Below are 22,192 nucleotides of genomic sequence, written 5' to 3' on the forward strand. Positions count from 1 at the left end.
CAACTTTTATTTGTTATCATCAAAACAAGATTTGAAAGCCATGTTAGGCCAACATCCTCTGCTAAGCTTTCCTCCATTGTTTGCACCATTTGTTGTCTAGTTAATCCCGAGGTGCTTCTTCTTCTTTATTCATATAACTTTCTAAATAATCTCTTTGCACCAGGTTTTTTAGAAATATTTTAAGATGGATACAATCTTTGATATCATACTTATGGTCTCTATGGTAGCTATAGATCTTTGATCGATCTGATCATTCTAGAGGAGCTTTTATTAGGGTTGGCAACTGAATAAAATTTGCATTTGATCTGCATCAACACCTGTGTTTAAGCATATTTAGAGGAGTAAAATTTGAACTTATACTTGTGGGAGGTTTGTGCTTCTTGCTTTTCTCCTCTCGAATATCCCCTCACCTCTTTAAATTGCTTTGCACGGCATTTTGACTATTTGACTTCCTCCTTTTTTGTTCCTCCCTTTTCTTTTCTCATTAACATCATCTATTTTAAATTTATGTATTTCTACATCTTCATGATGAGTTCTCCCATAGGTACAAGTGTTATCTTTCCCAATGATAGGGGAATTCAACCTGGATTTAGAGCATTGATGAGTTCTGCGAAGGAAACTCTGAAAATCTAGGTTTCTTACCTCCAATGCTGTCGCAGTGCAGTGCTTCGTGAAGTCTTTTAGGTTCTTTCCATCTCCTTGAGCAAGATTCATAAGACTAGTAGAGGTTCTCGTCATCTTCTTGCTGCTATTGAAGTGGACTGCAAACTTCTTGCTAAAATCAATGAAATTACTGATTGTGTGAGGTTTAAGGCTTTGATACCATGACTATGTAGAACCCTTCAAAGTTGTTGTAAAGGCTCTACACATGATTGGATCTAGGGCGCCTTGGAGGAGCTTGAGCGACCTAAAGGTATTGAGGTGATCAATAAGGTCTCTGGTTCCATCATACGACTTTGTTTGTGGCATCTTAAACTTTGCAAGCATTGGAGCTTCTCAAATTACAGTGTTGAGCGCCAAATTTTTTTGCTCCACACCTAACAACTCCTATTGTTCTTTCCCTTGTCTCATCTTCTTTGCCATCTCTTCGAAGTGTTCATTCATCTCTTTGAACTTTTAATTGATGGTTGAAAATTAACCTCCTGCCATGCTCGTTTTATTTAAAGGCTTTTCCATTGGAGCAGTAGCCACTTTAGGAATTGGGCTAGTTGATAGTTCTTCTTCTCAGGAGCTATAGTGTCCGCATGATGTGTTGGCAGTAATGCTTGCTGGTTTTGTAGAATCTCCTTGAGGATCCCTTAATCCTCATTTGGAATGAGGTGAATTGGTCATGGGTCATTGGTTAGATGATGTAGGTCGTAGAAGACCACTTGCCCTTTGACTTTGAGTGATTCAGCCAAAGGGCTAGTTTGCTTCTTCGAAAGTGACTTTCTTCGACTTTGTTAACAACATATCTAAGGTTGTAGGGTTGACTATGTCAGTCCTTAGGGAAGTTTGCCAATTTTGTTGATACTTGAAAATAAATCTATGCTTTAGAGGTTGATTAGGTAGAAAGTTGGTGAAGAATCTTTTCTCTCTTTTGATATGCAAAATCAAGAATGGTCTCTTAGGAGGTCCCAATGGCCTCTATAGGATCTCTTCGATGCCTAACTTAGCCAATTGCTATCATATCAAAGTATGAAAAAGAGAAAAAAAAATTGAGAGAATGGAGAGAGTGAAAAAAAAATCCCCTTCCTCATGAGCTTTCCTTACCTTTCGTCCTTCGGCCTCTTTCCCCCTAACTACCTTCGCTACGTGACCCTCCCTCCTTATTTGGACATTGTTAACTCCCTCCTTCCATTGCGGGGATGTGAGTCTCTAGTAAGAGTGAGTTGATTAACAGTTACTATTGTGAGTACGCAGGTTCCTTTATTAGGCAGCGAGAGTGATTGATGTATTGGATAGATGAGATCAACCAAGGATTGGTTAGTTTGAGTGGTGGCCCCATGAGAAGGTCAATTTGGGGAGAGGTGAGGTAGCTCGGTTGGTGGGCCCCATTAGTAGGTTAGTTTGGGGAGAGGTGAGGCAGCACAGTTGGTGGGCCCCATGAGCAGGCTAATTTTGGGAGCTTGGGAGGGCAGCTCGATTTTGGGAGCCTAGAAGAGTAGATTTTGGGAGTGTAGGAGAGCAGCTCGATTTTTGGAGCCTAGGAGAGCACCTCAGTTTTGCGAGCTTAGAAGAGTAGCTTGGTCTCTATTTGATACCTCTACAATTTTTTTTGAAGTAAATAAAAATTAACTTAAACAAAAAAGTAACAAAGTAAGCCACGTTATCATTATTTGATGGTAAGCTTCCAATCAATTTCTTTGATATTACTTCTGTTATATTTTTCTTACTTTAGTAAAATAAAAATAACTTTTTAACTACTAGCCAACATGAAAATGTTAGGAGCTGTGTGGTATCATTGTCAAAATTTATGAAAATAAAAAATAGAAACGAAATCTAAAAATTAAAATAGAAATTAGAAATAAAAAATTAGTTACCTATTTGGTAAATATTTGTAAAACTAAAAGAAACTAAGAATGCTCATTTTTATTTTTTATTCAAATAATAAAATTAAAAAATAATACAAATTAATAATTTTATAATAAAAAATTTATATAATTATGTTACCTTAACAATATTTTAAAGTTCACTTTATAACAACAATCTTTGCACATGATAATTAAAAAAAAAAAAATTTATAATTATATTATATTTTATTTTTTAAAATATTTATGAATATTTTATGGACATTTTTATTTTAATTTTATTTTAAATTCATATGATTTTTTTATTTTAATTTTTAGTTAATAAGTATGTATAAAAAATAAATTATTTAATTAAATAAAATTATAAATTTTAAAATTTTTAAAAATAAATTATCAAAATAATCGAAAGTCATAAAATTCAATTTTTTATTTTTTTTCATAAGCTAAAAATTAGCGATAAAAATAAAAAATTAACAATATAAATATAAATGTTTTTATAATATATATATTTTTATCGTAAAAAACAAAAAGTAAAACAGAAAACAGAAACCGGCATTAGATTTTAACCAGACATTGGTCTCGCTCGTCACCTCTGCGCAGAGAACCAGTACCCGACACGGCATCTCTCCTCTCGCTCTCTACAAATCCAGCTGACTTTGTTTTAGGGTCTTCTATGACTTTCTTCTCCATTTACTAGTCTCTCTCCCTGCTTGAGTCTTTCAGCGGACCCAACCCCAAACCCTAGCTCGTCGCTCGATCGAGCATGTCGAAATCGCTGCCATACTCCATGAAAGATGTTCACTACGACAATGCCAAATTCCGCCATCGATCCCTCGTCAAGGTAAGGACCGCTTAGATCGCTTGCTTTTTTCGCATTTCCTGCATTGAATTATTTTGTGATGATTGATGACTGATTTTTGTAGACAATGCTGCTTGGTTTTGAATTTATTTATATTACGCGAAGGAATTATGATTTGTGCGTGAACGTTTTAAATGCGCGTGTTGGAGTGAAGTAGAGATCTTTGTCCTGAATCGCAGGGAACCATGTAGAAGCTTTGCTCGTGTGCTTTTTTCTCTCAATATAATGAAATTGGTTTACAATTTTGTAAATTTGTCATACAGTTTTTCATTCCATTCCACTCTAATACATTCCATTCAAGTGCACCAAACATAGGGTAAGTTCTCTGCACGAGTTGTGCCAGGGGCTGATGTTTTGAGCAGAATGGTATAAAGGGTTGTGCATAGAGGTTTAGTGAAAGACCTTAAAATGGGTGGGGAGGAGATCAAGGTGTTGCACCTTCAGTTTGCAGATGATACTATCTTTTTTCTAGAGGATCATGAGCCCTATTTCATTAATATTTGGGGCTCCTTAAAATCTCTGAAAAGGTTTCGGGGCTTAAGATTAACTTAGGTAAGACCGTGAGAGTGGTATTGCAGCTATTAACATGCATGCAGAGCGCGTTAGGGATTTAGCCATGGAAGTTGGGTGCGTTGAGCTGGGTTGGCCGTTATCCTATCTAGGGATTCCTTTGGAAGGTAATCCTAGATCATCTAGTGTTTGGAATCCTGTGGTGGAGAGACTGTCCAAGCGTTTAGATGGGTGGAAGGGAGCCCTTTTTTCTTTGGGAGGGAGGAGGTTTGTCTTTCTAGTATTATGTTATATTTTCTTTCTATTTTTAAAATTTTAGGAGTCGCTAGTAGGATTGAGAGAATTATTAGAGATTTTCTTTGGTAAGGGATAGCGGGTTCTAGGAATCATTTGGTGAGTTGGGAGGTAGTTTGTAGGAATAAGAGGGAGGGTGGTTTGGATCTTGGAAATTTGGTGTCTAGAAACACGATTCTTCTGGCTAAGTGGCTCTGGTAGTTCTTGCTAGAGGTTTCTTCATTGTGGCATAGAATTATCTGAAGTAAATTTGGACTTGATGGGAGTGGACGGGATACTTATTTGGGTTTTAGATGCTCCTCGGGAAGTTTGTGGAAAGCTATATCTTAGATTTACCCTCTCTTTATTCCCCATACCAAATTTGGTTTGGGTAAGGATTGTGATACCCGTTTTTGGGAATACCTATGGATGGGGAATATTGTTTTGTCCACTTCGTTTCCTCACCTTTTTCAATTGATCTTAGGGCAAAATGATACCATTTCTTTGTTTAGAGTAGACTCGAGTGGTCCTTTACCCTCTTGGGATTTCCATTTCAGGAGAGCCTTAAATGATAGGGAAACTATTGAATTGTCTTCTTTATTGATTATGTTGAATAATTTTAGGGTATCCTCCGAAAATGATAGCTGAAATTGGTTGTTGGATTCTTCGGGAGTCTATTCTTATAAATCTTTCTTTGAATTCTTGTTTCGGACAAATTCCTCTTTTCCTCTTTACAAGGTTATATGGAAGGTCAAAATTTCCCCCAAAATCATAGCATTTCTTTGGTTGCTAGTGCTTAATTGGATAAATACTATTGACTTGTTGCAGATTAGGAGACCTTTGAAGGCTCTCCTTTCTGATATTTTTATGCTGTGCTTTAATTGTTTAGAGTCTGTTTCACACCTTTTCCTGCCCTGCGATTATGCATGGAAGGTCTGGAACAAGTTATTCAATTACTTTGAAGAAAGCTAGGTTTGTTCTAGAATAATGGGGGAGTTCTTGGCAATTTCTTTTGTGGGGTTTGGGAGGAAGAAGGAAGGAATTGCATTATGGGATTGTGCTATATTTGCAGTGTTTTGGGGCTTGTGGAAGGAATGTAATGTGTGCATATTTGCAGGGAAGAAGTTACCATATTGGTTGGTGTGGGAAAAGATTTTGTTTATGGCCTCTTTATGGTGAATGGGCTGCGTTTCAGAAGTTCAGTGCGATTGGAAGTCTCTTATAAGGGCGTCTTGAGTTTTTGTCATTGTGTATTTTTGCAATTTTCTTTTTGGTTGTCTTGAGGATTATCCGACTTTGTTTAGAAATGTCCTCTGTCCTGCTTGTAAATTCTTTCTTTCTCTAATGAATTTCTTTTGCTATCAAAAAAAGAAAAAGGATGCATTATCCCAAGCCTCATCAACTCTATTCATTTTTTTAATTTTTAGTTATTAAATTTGAAAGGTTTTTTGGGTATTTATTATTAATTCTAACAGGGAAGGTTCAGTTTAGAATGGTGTGCTGTCCAACGGAGGTTTACCATCCTTGTTACTGAAATTTAATATTACTTTATATATATATATATATATATATATATATATTATTCTTTAAGAAATTGCTAGTATTGCCATCTCTTTTAGAATTTGTGTGTTGAGGTGGAAAACAAATGAGGTTGTAAAATTGTAAACATACTTAGGTTGTATTATTTTGATAATAGAAGAGATTTATTGAGAAGACGAGAAGAATTGAGAAAGCACACCAAAGACACATGGAAAAACAAATTAATGAAATTAAGACCTCCAGTCTCTTTTCATATCCTTCAAAGATGCTCCTCTAAAGAGACCAGCAGCGGAGCAGAAAATTGAAGTAGGAAAACTATCCTATTCTGCCGAAGATTGGAAGACATCCCTTGTTATTTGTGAAAATCCTGATTTTGGAATTCCAACTCTATTGATTCTGAAAATCCTGCTTTTGCAGTGGAATTGTTCTTGTATGTTTGAGGTGTATGTCATTTAGTATTGATTTTCATTTCCAATACCAATGCCTTATCCGTGCAACTAAGAACAACTTGTCCTTAATTTATGAAGAATAACATAAGCTGACTTAGGCCTGTCTTTTTGTAAGGAAGAATAAAAAAAGGCAAAACAAGGGGCAAAAGAGGTCCTCTAGTAGGAAAGGAAAATTACTAGAGGTCACCCTCAATGCCTTTGAAAAACTTTCAAAAAAATATCCTTAGACACAATGGAAGCTGGAGTCTGCACTGAATTTAAGAAAACCGCTATATTTGAAAGCAAATCAAAAGCATAATTTGGTCCTTAAAGGTTCATTTGTTCCTTTCCTTCCATAAAATTCAAAGGACAAAAAAGCAAGTAGGCAAGTACATTGCGATAATACCCCTTTTTTACAAGAATTCCAAACCTTCAGCTATAATTCACCCACATCTGTTGAAAAATTGGCAAATAGACACCCAATGGCAAAGGGCTTGGGCCTTTCTAATAGAGAAGAAATGGGTTGTTTTAGCAGCTAGGGTGTTTGTTGGGGGTGGGGGTTACTGACGTTTCTCTCGTTCAGATTTTAGAAGATGATATGAAGGGAGGTGGGCTTGTTGATTAGCATCGGGATTGCTTGCAGCAAAAGGAAGTGAGTTCCTCCATTGGAGAAACATCTTATAATAGACAAAACTTATTTCTGTCAGTAACATCTTTTCTCCTTGATTTTTTGATTTGAGGGAGGATCAGGGGGATATGGAAGATGGAGAACCAGAGGAGGTCTCATCATCTCTTGATTTGGAAGATGATCTGAGCAACTTTTTTGATTTTGAGAAGGTTTTGTTGGTCGATCATTTAGAGCTGAATATGACTTCAAGGGGACGATTGTGCGTCATAACTACGAGGGTGGTTTCGAAACAAAATCTGAGCCACGATTGGAGCGGAATGATACTTTCTTAAAGAAAATAAAATAGCTTGGGAATGATTGTCCTAATTTGATCTCTGAAACTACACAAGTGGGTGAAGATTATACTAAGCACAATTTTGACTAGACAAGAGCATTGATTGATGGGGGATCTTTGTCCTTTGTTCCTAACCCCATTTTTAATTTGGTTGACATCTTGGGTGTTTCTTCTTTTGTTGGGAGGGAAAATGCTGAAGAGGTAGATATTCTATTAGAGGATCTGAGTACTTCTAAGCCTGAAAAAGGTATTCGTCCTTTTTCTGAACAATCCATTCCTTCTTCTTATGTTCTATGCCAATGGGAGGGCCTTTTTGGGGGACTTGCATTTGGGTTTAGCTTGGCAGGAAGTGAGAGAGACTATAGAGACCTATGAGACCTTTTTGTGCTCGTAGAAGTGAAGATGCGTGGCTTAGTGGTGGGTTTCTTTTGTGTTGTCCTTTTAGACCAACTCTTAGGAGTTCTTTTTGGGATGATATTTATTTTTCTTTTGGTTTTTGCTCCCCTAATTAGATTGTGGGTGGTGATTTTAGTTCTATTAGGTTTCTCGGGGTGAGAAAGAAGAGTAGCATCTTTGACGCACTTATTAGGGAGTGTGGTTTGAGAGATCTCCCCTTGGGAATGTCAGTTTTTCTTGTTTTGTCGGTGGAGCAAGGGTGGTCGCTAGTAGGCTGGATAGGTTTTTTTTTTTTTTTTTGGTAGTGAGTGAGAGGACTAGTTTCAACCTCTCTCAAACTGTTTTTCCTAGATCTATGTCAGATCATTTTCCTATTTTGCCGGATCTTAGCAAGGTTTCTTGGGGTATTACTCCCTTTAGGTTTGAAAATATGTGGTTGGATCATTATTCATTTTAGTTGGTGGTTAGGAATTCTTGGAGAGAGGATGTGGAGAGAGGTTGGGAAGGGTTCAGGTTTGTGAGGAAGCTTAAGTGGTTGAAAAAGAAGTTAAAAAGTGGAATAGGAAAGATGTTTGGAGATATAAGGATTAAAAACGCTATATTTTAGGTGTGTGTTGGACTTTTTAGATAGAAAGAAAGAAGATATTAGTCTCTTTTAGAGTGAGGAGGTGAAAAGGGCCTTGTTGAAAAATGAATTAGAAGATTTGATTTTCAAGGAAGTGAGAAGTTGGAGACACAAGACTAAGTTGAAATTGGTTAAAGAAGGTGATTGCAACCATAGGCTAGCGAATGGGAAAATGAGGAAGAATTTGATTAGGGAATTGGATGCAGGCATGGGGAGATTATTTCAAATCCTAGTCGAATTGCTTCTGAGATCACCAATTTCTATTTTAACTAGTATACTGAGGACGATGCCTCTAGATCGATGATTGAGGTTTTATAGTGGGATCCCATTTGTGGAGATTAGATGTCTTGGTTGGAGAGACCTTTTGAGGAGGAGGAAGTTGGGGGTACAATTAGATGATATTAATTGGCCTTTTTTCAAGATTGCTGGGAAGTGATTAAGGGAGAATTGCTTGAGGTTTTTGATGAATTTTATAGGCATCATATTCGGTGTAAGAGTATTAATTCCAATTTGGTTACTTTGTTGCCAAAGAAGAGTAGAAATATCAAGATTGCAAACCACTGACGTATTAGTCTAATTTCTAGTTTTTATAAGACTATCGTTCTAGTACTAGCTAATAGATTGAGTGTGGTGCTTGATAAGACCATTTCTAAGGCTCAAAGTGCATTATGGGGGTGGACAGATCATGGATGCCATTTTGATTGCTAAAGAGGTTGTAGAGGATATTTGAAGGAGAAAGAAGTGGCTCATTTTTAAATTGGATTTTGAGAAAGCTTATGACAAAGTTAGTTGGAATTCATTAAATAAGAATTTTGTTGGGAAGGGGTTTGGAGAGAGATGGTGTTGTTGGATGAGGGGTTGCACGTCTAGCGTGTTCTTGCTTATTATAGTGAATGGTGAACCTAAATCTTGGTTTATTGCCTCAAGGAGTATTAGACAAGGTGACCCACTCCCCCATCCCTTTTTTACCCCCTTGTTTTCATGGCTAATGTTTTGAGTATGCTAGTTGATAGGGCAGTGGACGGGGTTTGGTGAAAGGTTTGGAAGTGGGGATGGAATGTGTGGCGGTTTCTCATCTTTAAATTGCTAATGAGACTATTTTCTTATTAGATAACCGTAGTCCTTTTATGAATATTTTGGCTGCTCACCATACTTTTGAGAGGGCTGTCGCGACGTCCCGGGAGCACGTGTGCCCCGGGCGGCGAAATAAAAATTAGTTTTAAATTTTCAAGGAAAATATGGGAATATCGGAGTCGCTACTAACCTTTTAGTGTGGTTAGAACACGTGATTACTACCCCGTTAGGGGTAGAATGGGTCTACGTTACCAGAGTTAGGTTTGGGAGTTCGGTTACGCGAGGGGAAGGTACAAGCACCCCCTACGCGCCCGTTCTTACGAACGGTACCTAATTAATTTGAAATTATCCCTAAGTTAATCTAATAAGTCTTTAAATTACTCCTTTTTATGAATTTATAAATACACATAAAAAATAAATAAATAAATAAATACAATATATACATATATATTCCCTCAGAGCTTAGGGTACGTGATGCCCGAAGGCTCATACCCCCCCATTAAAATCATAGGGATAAAATCGAAAATAATGTACAAAATACACTCCCAAAATTTGGAAATATTATAGAGTTTTTCTAAGTATGAAAATACTAGCTTGGGAGGTTTGGATCCTATTTGGGATGAAAAATTAAAAAAAAATGATTTTCATGCCCCAAAATATTTTTCCAGATTTTTCTATTTTATTTTACATTTTTGTATATATCCCGAATTTTGAACAATTAAATAACGAAAGGACAAATAATGAAAGTCAAGTCAAAAATATTTTTTCAAATTTTTTCTAATTTCCTCTTTTTTGTTCTTTTCATAGTTTTTTTTTTTGGAAAAAAAAAATAAATAATAAATAAAATAGTATAAAAATAAATAAAGAAAATAATACAATACCCATAACATTTTATAATACTACTAAAGTAATAACATTACCAATATGTATATATATATCATTGCACATAACTACTAATAATAAATACTGCTAGAATAATAACGAGTATACATCATAATTAATAAAAATACAAGCCCTATACAACTTTAATCCGATCATAAACAATAATAACAATAATAAGGAAGTAATCAAACCTTAAAAAGAAATCAATGTGTAACAAAATGGAAACAATAAATACAGATATGGGATAATATAGAAATAGCCGAACTAGGGAAACCAATATGTGGCAAAATGGAAACCCTAAAAATCCAAATAAGGAAACCCCAAAGATTAATATGAAATTTAATACTAAATACAACAAAAATATAAACTTATACATTAAAACAAATTTTATTATACTTTTAAAAATCCTACAACTATATTATAGACATTTTAATGTATAACATAAGAGTTAACATGTAAACTAAATATGTATTACACTAAATAAAACATTACAAGGAGAAAACTCAAAATATACCTGCATAAACAAAAACAACAAAAAAAAAAACCCAAATATTATATATTGATACAAACCAAAACCAGCACAGAAACAGAAAAAAAGAAATAAAACGAAATAAAATAAAATGGAATCACGTGTCCGTGTGTGTGTGTTCACGTGTCTGCATGCAGAGGGGTAGAAGACTCACCATCGGGACTGAGTATGGATCGCCGGAGTCTTCTATGACGCCGTGGTTGTCGAATGGCCGCTGGGTTTGTCGATGTTGGCGCTGCCGATGGTGGTTGCTGGTGTGGATAGTTCGGGCGACAGCGACGGTGAGAGGCGTAGACGACGGCGACGGCGACAACGTGCTGGGAGCCGCTACGGAGATCTGGTGGCCGCTGGTGGTGCTCACGGTGGTTGGAGGCGGAGCTTTGGTCGTTGGTATTGGGCGTCTCGGCCGTGACTGGTGCTGTCGGGTCTGGCGCTGCCGATGGTGGTGGCTTCGTTGCAGCGGGGCCGTGCTCTGCTAGCAGTGGGGTGGACGGAGATCGCCTCTGCAGTAGGGAAGACTTGGGATAGCTGTGGGTGTCCTCGACGGTTTTGGCTGAGATGGCTGGTATGCTGGAGTTGCAGGAGTAGCCGAGGAGGTTGCAGAGGGATGGATTACAGCAGGCTGGGTGGTGGCCCGAGTGGGAGTTATGGCTGGGTGTGGGCGAAGAAGAAGGAGAAGCTCCCGGCTGTCCTCTCCTGTGCGTTGCGCCCCCTCTTTATAAAATTTTCAACCCTAAAAAATCCTTCTTTTCTTTTCCTTTTTCATTGTTATTCTCTTCATACTTTTATGGTAATAATATATTCAATAATAATGATAATAATAATAATAATAATAATAATAATAATAATAATAATAATAATAATAGTGGTAATAACAATGAAAAATAATAATAATCATAAATAATAAAAATAATGGGGCAATAATAATAATAATAAATTAAATATAATAATAATAATAATAATAATTATAATAATAATAATAATAATAGTGGTAGAATAATAATAACTAATATTTGAAAATAAATAATAATAATAATAGTAAATATGATAATAGTAAAATGGTAATAAAATAATAATAAATGAAATTTAAAAAAAATAGCAAAGATAATAAAATAGTAATATAATAATAATAACAATAGCAAGATAATAAAGTGATAATAATAATATTTTAAAAATAATAAAAATAATAATATTAAAAATAATAATAAAATCAAAATAATATTAATAATAATAATATAATAAAATAAAGATAATAAAAACACTAATAATAATAATAATAATAATAGTAATAAAAATAATAATAATATTAAAAATAATAATAATAATATTGGGCCTGGGTAAAAATGGGGTGTCTATAAGGGTTTTTGGGCTTAAGATTAACGTGGGGAAGAGTGGTCTTGCTGCTATTAATGTGTCTACTAATCAAGTTAGGGAGTTGTCCCTTACAATAGGGTGTGATACGATGGATTGGCCCTTGTCCTACCCAGGGGTCCCATCGGGGTGAAATCCTTGGTCTATGATCTTTTGGGATCCGTTTGTGGTGAGGGTGTCCAAGGTGGTCGGAAGGGGGATTTGTTTTCTCTTGAGGGTAGAATTACTCTTATTTATGTTTGTCTTGCTAGTATGCTGTTGTGTTGTTTGTCTATTTTTAAGTTTCTGTCGATTGCTAGTAAGATTGACAGAAGTATGGGAGGCTTTCTATGGTCCATGGGGGGTTACAGCAGATGTCATCCGTAGGTCGAAATTAAAAGGGTGGTTGGGTCTTAGAAATTTGGTGTCTAAAAACACTTGTGTCCTGGATAAATGGCTTTTGTGGCTCCCCTTCGAGGATTCTTCCATTTCGTATAGTCATTAGAAGTAAGTTTTGTCTGAATGAGGACAATGGGATACCAATTTGGTATCTAGATGTTCTTCATAAAATCCCATGGAGATCTATCTCTCAAATTTATCTCCCTTTCATCCCCCCCCCCTCTTTTTTTTAAATCAGCAAGGAGAAATTATGTTAAAAGAGGCATCAAGGGATGCCACCCAAGTAGAAAAGGAACAATGAGAGAGAAAATAGCAAGAGAATGAGGGAGATAGATATTCTTCGTTTCTTATTAGATTTGATCCCTTTCCAAGCCCAGAGTTTCACCTCCCCTGTAGCTACAGTGACCTATGTCTGATTTACAATGGAGATGGCTAAGTTCCTCAATTTCTTGGTCCAGGAGCAATGCAGAAGGACATGATCGACTGATTCCTCCTGCTCTAGACATATAAAAACATCTATTGACAAGAGGGAAACCTTTTTTCTAAAGTTTCCAAAGGATCAACTGATTACTCCTGCTCTTTGAAGGGGCTGTCATTTTCCAAATCAGCTTCCAAGGGAAGTTTGTGCTGCTTCTAGTCGGGGACTAAGGTGTTTGTAGAAAGAGCTGACCGTGAAATTCCCATCTTTCCTAAAAACCCATTTGGGCTCATTGGAATTGGCCTGACAATGAGTCTTATAGACACTGCTGAAAAAATCTGTTGGAGTATCAAGTTCCCAATTGAAAGCATTTATATTCGAAGGAATATCCCAAACAATCCCTTGATTGGTGAACTACATGTGTTGGCTAAAAAGTGCATCTTTGTTGCTTGCAAGTTTGAAGATGGGAGGGAAATAGGAGTTGAGTTGGGAATTACTGCATCAAGCCACCAAATATCATGCCATAAGAACACATCATCTCCATTCCCCACATGGAAGTTGTTGAGAAGGAAGAAATTCGTCCATCCCCTTCTAATATATTTCCAAACTCCTATATTGTGAGCTTCCTTTGAAACTTTAGAGGTCCACCATTATGATGGAGACCATACTTGACAGCAATGGCATCCCTCCAGAGGTGATTTTTCTCAGTCATGAATCTCCAAAGCCATGTCCCCAAAAGGTCCTTGTTAAAGATAATAAGGTTACGTTTGGTTTGTGGAGACTACTCCTAGAAATAGATTAGTTATAATAAGTTAGTTACAATTAGTTATACAAGAATTTATGTTGTTATCATTAAGCAAATAGAAATGTGAAACTTTTAATGAGTCCATAATGAGGAATAGACAATGAATACATATTCCCCAATTTCACTATGGAATGTATATTCCTTTCTTATTACATGTTGAATGAAATAATGAGGACTATACAAAGGAATAGCTATTCCCTCTATTCTCAAATTTTACATTATATTTCATCATATTCCAAAGAATAACTATTCCATTGAACCAAACGAGCCGTAAGGGATCTGAGGCCAAGGCCGCTTTTTTTGTAGAGGTTGTCTAATCACTCCCCATTTAACAATATGATATTTGAAAACCTCACTTGTATTCTCCCAAAGGAATCTTCTTTGGATACCCTCCATTCTCTTGGCAACTGCAATAGGGATAGGGAAAAGAGACCTGAAGTAAACCGGCTAATTGGACAGAGTACTCCTAATGAGAGTGAGTTCAGCCTTTTGACAAAAGTTCCTTTTCCCACTAGCGAGTTTCTTTTCAAGCCTGTCAATAGTGAGATCCCAATTACCTTTCCTTAAACTTTGCTCCGAAGGGAGGCCAAAATAGGTAATAGCGAGGCACCGAGTTTACAACCAATGATACTTGCAAGCAAAGGATCATGGTCGCAAGTCTTCAATGGAATGATTTCACTTCTGTGCAGATTCACTTTTAAGCCTGAAACCACTTTGACATCGAGGAGGATGCATCTAAGATTAAGGATTTGCTTCGGCTCATCCTCACTAACGATGATAGTCTACAAATAGGAGGTGGATGATTTCCATAGGGTAATTGTTCCTTTCAATGTTAAGACCCTTTAGAAGGCCACCTTCATTCGCCCTAGTTATCATAAGACTCAAAACTTCCATGACCATGATAAATAGAAAAGTGGAAGGGGGGTCACCTTGCCTTAGACCATAAGACAATGTGAAGAAAGGGCAGCCATTAACCAGGACCAAAAAGATGGTGTTGAAATACACTGCTGGATCTATCTAACCAAGATTCCCCAAAACCCATTCTTTTGAGAATGTACTGCAGAAAACTCCAATTAAGATGGTCAAAAGCCTTCTCCATATCCAGCTTGCACACCGCTCCTCTTTCCCACCCTTAATGTAAGCATCAACAACTTCATTGGCTATCAGAACAGCATTCATGATTTGCCTACTTGCAATGAAGGCATGCTGGTGCTATCTGACAACTTCTGAGATTGCATGCCTAAATGCCAGGACTTTGGATAGGGTTTTGTAGAAGCTGCCAACCAAGCTGATCGAGCGAAAATCTTTGATGTTAGAAGCTCTCGGTTTCTTAGGAATCAAGGAGATAAAGGTTGAGTTGATACTGGATAAGAAATTGCTGGTTCTGTGGAAGTCTTTGAAAACTCCAATAATGTTCTGCTTGAGAAGATCCCAGTTCCCTTGGAAGAAAGCCATATTAAAGCCATCTGGATTGGGCGCTTTATGCCCGTTGCAACTCTTAAGAGCTCGAGCAATTTCTGTCCCTTCATTCCCCATAGTATAAGTTGGGAAGGGGTTCTGTATTCGTTTTCAGAAATACATTTGGTTGGAGAGAGTGGTTTTGTCCACCTCTTTTCTTCATCTCTTATCATTTGAGCTGAGGGCAGGATAGTGTTATTTCTTCTTTTTTTGTTCATTCATTTGGGCAGTCCTTTGCCTTCTCAGGTTTTTCATTTTTGGAGATCTTTTAATGATAGGGAGATGGATGAGCTTTTCTCTTGCTGATTTTGTTGAACAACTGTCATATCTCTTTGGGTGTGGATAGTTGTTCTTGGTCCAAAGACCCATTGGGGTTGTATTTGTGCAAATCCTTTTGTTATTTCTTGTCCTGTTCAAGATATTCTTTTCCTCTTTATAATACTATTTGGAAGGCCAAAATCCCTCCAAGAGCAAGGTTTTTATCTGGTTGATTGTGCTTATAAAATCAATACCAATAACATGTCACAGAGTAGGAGACTGATGAAGGCACTTTCTCCAGATATCTGTTTTCTGTGTCATAATAGCTCAGAAACGGCATCTCATTTATTTGTGCGTTGTTATTTTGCCTGGAAAGCGTGGAATAACTTATTTGGTTTAATGAGAGAGTTTTTGGTTACAGTGGAGGATTTTTTGGTGGTTCCCTTTGTTGGTTTTGGAAGAAGAAAGGATCAAGCAGTACTTAGAAAGAATGTGCTTTCTTTGCAGCGCTGTGGGGGTTTATGGTTGGATCAAAAGAATGTGCTTTCTTTGCAGTGCTGTGGGGGTTTATGGTTGGATCATTTATTCATATAATTTTTCGGGAAAGAAGTTGAATTTCTTGCTGGTTCAGGAGAAGATTCATTACATGGTGTCACTTTGCTGTGTTGGCTATGACTACTTTAAAGGAGTGAGCTTCTCATATATTCAACTAGATAGGTGTTATTGGCTGGTTTGATTTTGTGTGCTGTATGTTTTTGTTTGTTTCTTTTTCTTTCTTGTTTTTTTTTATTTATTTCCTATCTGGTTTTATCCAGAATCTTTCTAGGGAGATGTCCTATTCTCCTTTTTGTATATTCCTAATGTTTTAATGAATTTTCTTCTTTTTCTATAATTTTTTTTTTAATATTGGAATATCAATAGTAATTGGAAAGTTTTCTAATACAATTTATGAGACCTTCTTTTCCAAAAGATTTTAAATATCAAATTTGTGGGAATTAACAATAATTTTTTATTTCAATAACAGGGGAATATTGATGGAAGTTTGTGCTACAATGTTGAAATTTTAACCACCGTTGGGAAATGTTGATACATGATTTGAAATGAAAATTTTGTAAATAGTAGGTTATAGGATACGTATTTACTTTGTAGATTATATTAATTGCATGCGACGTTGAATATCCAAGAATATGAATAATTATGATGTCACACCCCATTTTGGCCACACGCTATCAAGCTTATTTTCTCGGTGTGCATTGAACCCAAATGTTTAAAATTGAGCGATTTGGGTAGCCCATGGTCAAATTGCATGGATTTTAAGCCTAAACCCAATTGGTACCTCCTCTAATTGAATTAATGTTGTGAATATATTTTGGATGTAGAATAAGTAAAAAAGCCCATTTTAAAGTTAATTCTTGAATGGAGTTGCGCAGGGGAGGCATGGAATTTGGGATAGACACAAAATGCAATCAAAAATGGGAAAAAGGGATGCCAGCCAAACCAAACTCGAGCGAGGGTGTTCACTGCAAATACTAGCTTGGTTCATTATTGTTGAGATAATGGCTTGTGTCTTCATATCTGTCGTGTAATGCTTGCTATTATTGATAGATATAAGAATCATGAGAGTTTTCCAAAAATAATATTTTTTTAATAGAATATTTAAAAAGAATATTATTTATACTTTATTTCTAAAATTGATGCGTATGGAAATCTCACTGGATGGAAATGCAAGACATAACCAAATCTCGCTGGAGCATCTACAAGATTTGGTCCCACTCCAATTTTCAAGTCTCTAGCGAACTTGATGCCAGGGCCAAAATTGGACATCCGACCCACTCATATCCCTTGATACCGAGGCAGGGGATGGTGGCGGTGTTGTTCACCAGCAACAGGATCTTCTCCTCACCCCCTGCTGTATTGGTAGGTTGACCTTGCAAAACCCCAAGCTCCAGATCAACCCATTTTTGGGGTTGCCAGTGAAGGGCTAGCAAGCATCTCCACTGCTGAAGAAGAAGAGATGGAGAAAATGAGGGGATGGAGATTTGTTGGTGGGAAGTGGTGCGTGGGAATGGAAGGAGGGGGAGGGGGAGGGGGAGGGGGAGAGGGGGGATGGCTTCAGAGTGGAGGCCAGCATAGAGGATGGCTGGGCAGTGGCGGATGAGGAACCTGATGTGGCTGACGAGTAGGTCTTGGACTCTAAGCAGGGAGGGGTACCGGGAGGGTAGTTTGCAGCGGCAAAGTCACCGGAGATATCAGCCAGAAAATCTCTCTAGATGGTCCTGTGAGATTTAACGAAATCTTGCAGGACCATCTAGAAAGATTTCTGCACACATCAATTTTAGAAATAAAATTGAGATATTATTATTTTAAAATATTTTCTATTAAAATAATATTATTTTCGGAAACACTCTTTAAGAATCATGGTATACAACTGTACAAGCTAAAGCCGTATGCTGTGTCTTGTGGGGATCATATGATTGGGTAAACTTTTAAAGGGGAAAGAGATCACTTTGGGTTTTGGTGTGCACTACTGGTGCAAAGCCGACAGAAAAAGTGAGCTCCTTGCAGTGCTCTAGGTTTGTTACTTTGCGTGGTTTACTCCACTTTTTTTTATTTTTATTTTTGCCTCTTTTCGGGAGCATTAGTGAGAGCAAAGTACAATTGATGTGAGAGTGCAAAGCACCAATAGTCAAGCTCAGAATTGTAAAGCTAGAAGCCATTAAATTGGTTAGATTTTTTCTTGCTTTTCTTTTTATATAGATCAGAAGTATGCAATAAAGTGTTCGGGATTTTTAATTAATATATTCGGTTAATGTGTAGAATGGTATAAGCATGATTAGGATTTATATTTTCTTGTTGATTGTAACCATGCTATGATTCTATTCATTTTGATATGATTTGATTGGATGATAGATTCATGTTCTTTTGATGTTGTTTGTGCATGTTTGATGGTTGGTCACTTGGTCTTCTCTTTGTATGAGATTATGAATGGCTATCAGTTTTGTTCCCTTTCAAGGTGGAGATAAATAGGCAGCTTCAGGTTTTATCCCAAGTGCTAATTTGCGGCCAAAACACATTTATGTATTTTTAGATTAGTATTTTGATTTTTCATTTTGGATTGTAGGAAGTTGGTATTTCATGGTTGTTTTAAGTCTTCTATATAGACCTGGGAGTGCAGTCAGATTGTTTATTCATTTAGTGTGGAGTCATGTTTCACTGAAGAGATATATGTTGAATTTGTGACCATACCATTTCAAGGTTAGGATAGAAATTTTATAATTTACTTCTAAGTTATACAATTTACTGTAAGGTTAGGGTATAATTTTACTATGAGCTCATTATTTGATTCAACCTTTAGATTATTTCTTGGATTTTGTAGTTTCTTAAGCTTGTCTCCTCTCCTTTTTTTACTTTGTTGGCATTTTCGTGCCTTTTCAAGTATAATGATATATATTTTTTAATTTTCGTTTAGAAAAAAAACATGTTGTTTGTGGTTATCTTTTTCCTCAACCCAAATGCATTTCTTGAAATTTTTGGTAATTTAAGATTAAACTTTTTTAAGTAACCCAACCATAGAGAAAATATATGAAAATGTGAAATATGTAACAGCTACATTCTCACAAGGCTTTACTAGGTAACCTAGCATGCAATTTGAATTTTAAGGGCTACTAAGCAAACACAATTTAGTTTTATTCTTGTATGTCTCGGAGAAAATCCGTGTTGTTTGAAGATTGAAAGTTATGAAGAATTATAACCTTTGCAAGGCTTAAACTGTTGTGTGCTTTCAAACCCCATGCCAACAACATAATATAATTTTGTGGGGCTAATGAATTTATTTTATCTTTATGCATCTCAGTAAAATTCTTCTTGTTTGAGGATTGGAAATTTTAGAGTGCCATGAACTCTGCAAGGCTTAAGCTAGTATGTGCGTTCAAACCCCCATGCAGATAATGTAATATAGATCAGTATGTCTAATGAAAATAAACTATCAGTATCTCTAATGAAAATAAACTAAGTTCCTAGTATTAGAATTAGTGAATATGTGGAAGAGAAGAGACAAGCTTAAGAATAAGCTAGTAATATGAACTCAAAGCCCCATGCAGATAATGTTATATCATATAATGTCCAAATAGTGAATATGGGGAAGAGAAATAACACAAGAAATAATGCACAAAGGAAATGATATAATTTTACGTATTCATGACTTTTAAATTTAGATGACGTGATATGATGGTAGATTGTGCAAAAAGAGTGTGGTTTGTATCCACATTTTTGGTGTCACTGGTGTGTATTGGTTTAGACTTTAGAGTTTTCCAAATACTGGATTTTGAGCCAAACCCTTTCTCATGTTGATGGTGTTGAGCATATGCATATCTTTGTATTAATGCCATTGTTTGTGCTTTTAAAATGTTGATATTAGTTATGTAATTGATTCCGTGTATTTGATTTTTGGTATTTTTTTGAGTTAGGTAAGGGTATATCAGTTGTATTCGCGCAAGACTTGTTTGTCATTAATATTGGCATGAAATTTAATTGCTTGTTCTACTCAAACAATAAATAGCTTGTGTAATTTGAATTTCATTTTTGAATTTTTCCTGATCTGGCTAACTTAGGCCTGTTAAATTTGGTGGTGCAATGCCACAAAGAACTGGGTTTTCTAATATTTTTGTCAGCCTTAAATATCTAATCCAAATATAACATTCATTGCTCTTTTGTCTGCTTCACGTCCTTTAGGAAACTCTTCTGCCATTCTGAACTCTTACATGGCACTCATTGCCTCTCTCTATTAGTTTGAGATTACATATTTTTCTTGGGATTTATTCTTTTAATTTTGTCTCTTTCTCTAGGTCATTAATCGGATCTTGCTCACAAGTAGTATGAAACATGAATGTATGAGATGTAGTACGGGGAAGTTTTTGGTGTTGTTAATGATTGGTGGTTTGGCATATCTTTTGCTAATGCATACAAGTCCTGTCCATTCTGTTTCTAATGGGGTAGCTAAAGGTATTAGGACTGTGGATGAAGAAAAGTTGACCATGAATGGCAGCAGCAGCAGATTTCGAAACTTTTGGAGAAAACCTCCAAGGCTTCCTCCTCGATTATCGCCTGATGAAAAGGGTAGTAACAGTTCTGTTCCTCAGCCTGAAAAGCTAGAGGCAGCATCGAGATGGATAGCTAGGCAAAGAAGGGTCAAGGAGGCGTTTATTCATGCATGGTCTGGCTATAAAAACTATGCAATGGGTTATGATGAACTCATGCCGTTGAGCCAGAGGGGCATTGATGGCTTGGGAGGTCTAGGTGCTACTATTGTCGATGCTTTAGATACAGCGATGATAATGGGTGTTGATGAAGTCGTTATTGAAGCAGGTTCATGGATTGAAACACACCTTTCAGAAAGGATTAATCAGAAAGGCCAAGTTAATTTATTTGAAACTACTATACGTGTTTTGGGTGGTCTTCTGAGTGCTTATCATTTAAGTGGAGCAAGTGCAATGAAATCAATGCATAAAGGGCCTAAACCAATTGTTTATCTAGAAACTGCCAGGAACTTGGCTGATCGTCTGCTAAATGCTTTTACTTCCAGTCCTACTTCTATTCCATTTAGCGATGTTGTTCTGCATGATCGCTCAGCACATGCAGCTCCTGATGGATTGAGTAGTACTTCAGAAGTTTCCACCATACAGCTTGAGTTCAATTATCTTAGTTCTGTTTCCGGTGATCCAAAGTACAGCACAGAGGCCATGAAAGTCTTGGAACATATGAAGACTCTGCCAAAGGTGGAAGGACTAGTTCCTATCTACATAAGGTATTTACCATGCATTTAAAAATATTGGACCTGCATAAGTATGATTTACAATCTATTCATTTACATTAGAAGTGTTCTGGGCTGTTAACTTTATAGGTGATTTTTCTTGTCTTACGGTGTGTTTACCACTTGACCTCATTTATTGCTATTTGAAATGGCGTATTAATTGTTTTACATGATCATAAATATTACTTGTATAATTTTGATTTTGGATCCACCTTTCAATGGTGAAAGTGCCTTAGACGAGTGATGTGATGTATTAGAGATCAGAGAGCAATGTGTGCTTTGATAGCCTTAAAGAAAATATGAGTTGGTTGTTCCTCTATCATGTTCTCTTCTATGACTTGAATTTGAAGCCATAATGGTGCATGTTTACAAAATTTAACAAAATCTAGGACTATGATTAATTTATTCATGTCTCATTTATATGAAGAAATCTATATGTGAATTACTTAGTATAATTTAATTATCTGTAAGTTTATTTTTGACTTCTCCATGGACAAATTAGTTTGTCTTTGAAATTAAGGAAAGTAGGAAACTAAAAAAAGCCAAATATTAAAATGGATTTATCGACACGTCCCGGGACCGGTCGACTCGGATGGTGAACTGAGAGAGTGATTTGGTTTGAGATTAAGGGGTCTTAAAAAAAATACAACAGAGTTGCCACTAACATGTTATTTTCTGGGTGTGGTTAGATTACCTAAACACTATAGATTTCTTGGTCTCTAAACTAGACCTAGGCCAAGGAAATTCTGTAGCCTTGGTCTGCGTACCCAGAGTAGGGTTCAAGAGTATGGTTATGTCAGGGGAAGATATTAGCACCCTGTGTACACCCGTCCTAATGGACAGTACCTAATTCGCTTATGATTACCAAATTTAATTATCAATCAAGACTCATTATTATTTCACATTTGTTATTTACCGATCCTTTAAATATTGGATAAATCCCCACCATTGAAGGGTCTAGAATCTCGAAAGGATGCCATTGCCCCCCTTTCGGGTTCTGTCATTGGATTATTTAAATCATTATTTTCAATAAAGTGATACAAACAAAATGCATCGTGTAAAGGATGTCAAGGCACCCTCCTCTCAAGCATGTAAGAGAACGACATTT

General features: G+C 36.4%; 1 protein-coding gene across 1 annotated transcript in view; it reads left to right on the forward strand.

The window, feature by feature from the left end:
* The first annotated feature begins 3,042 nt into the window (after positions 1–3,042).
* Positions 3,043–22,192, forward strand: part of LOC131144859 (mannosyl-oligosaccharide 1,2-alpha-mannosidase MNS3) — a 36,659-nt gene continuing 17,509 nt past the window's right edge. The window contains exons 1-2 of the mRNA XM_058093770.1: positions 3,043–3,351; positions 20,120–21,078. Of these exons, the coding sequence (XP_057949753.1) occupies positions 3,274–3,351; positions 20,120–21,078 (1,037 nt within the window). The 5' untranslated portion in view covers positions 3,043–3,273. The remainder of the gene's footprint in view (positions 3,352–20,119; positions 21,079–22,192) is intronic.

This window comes from Malania oleifera, chromosome 12 (assembly GCF_029873635.1).
Source record: "Malania oleifera isolate guangnan ecotype guangnan chromosome 12, ASM2987363v1, whole genome shotgun sequence".
In the NCBI taxonomy this organism is placed as follows: Eukaryota; Viridiplantae; Streptophyta; class Magnoliopsida; order Santalales; family Ximeniaceae; genus Malania; species Malania oleifera.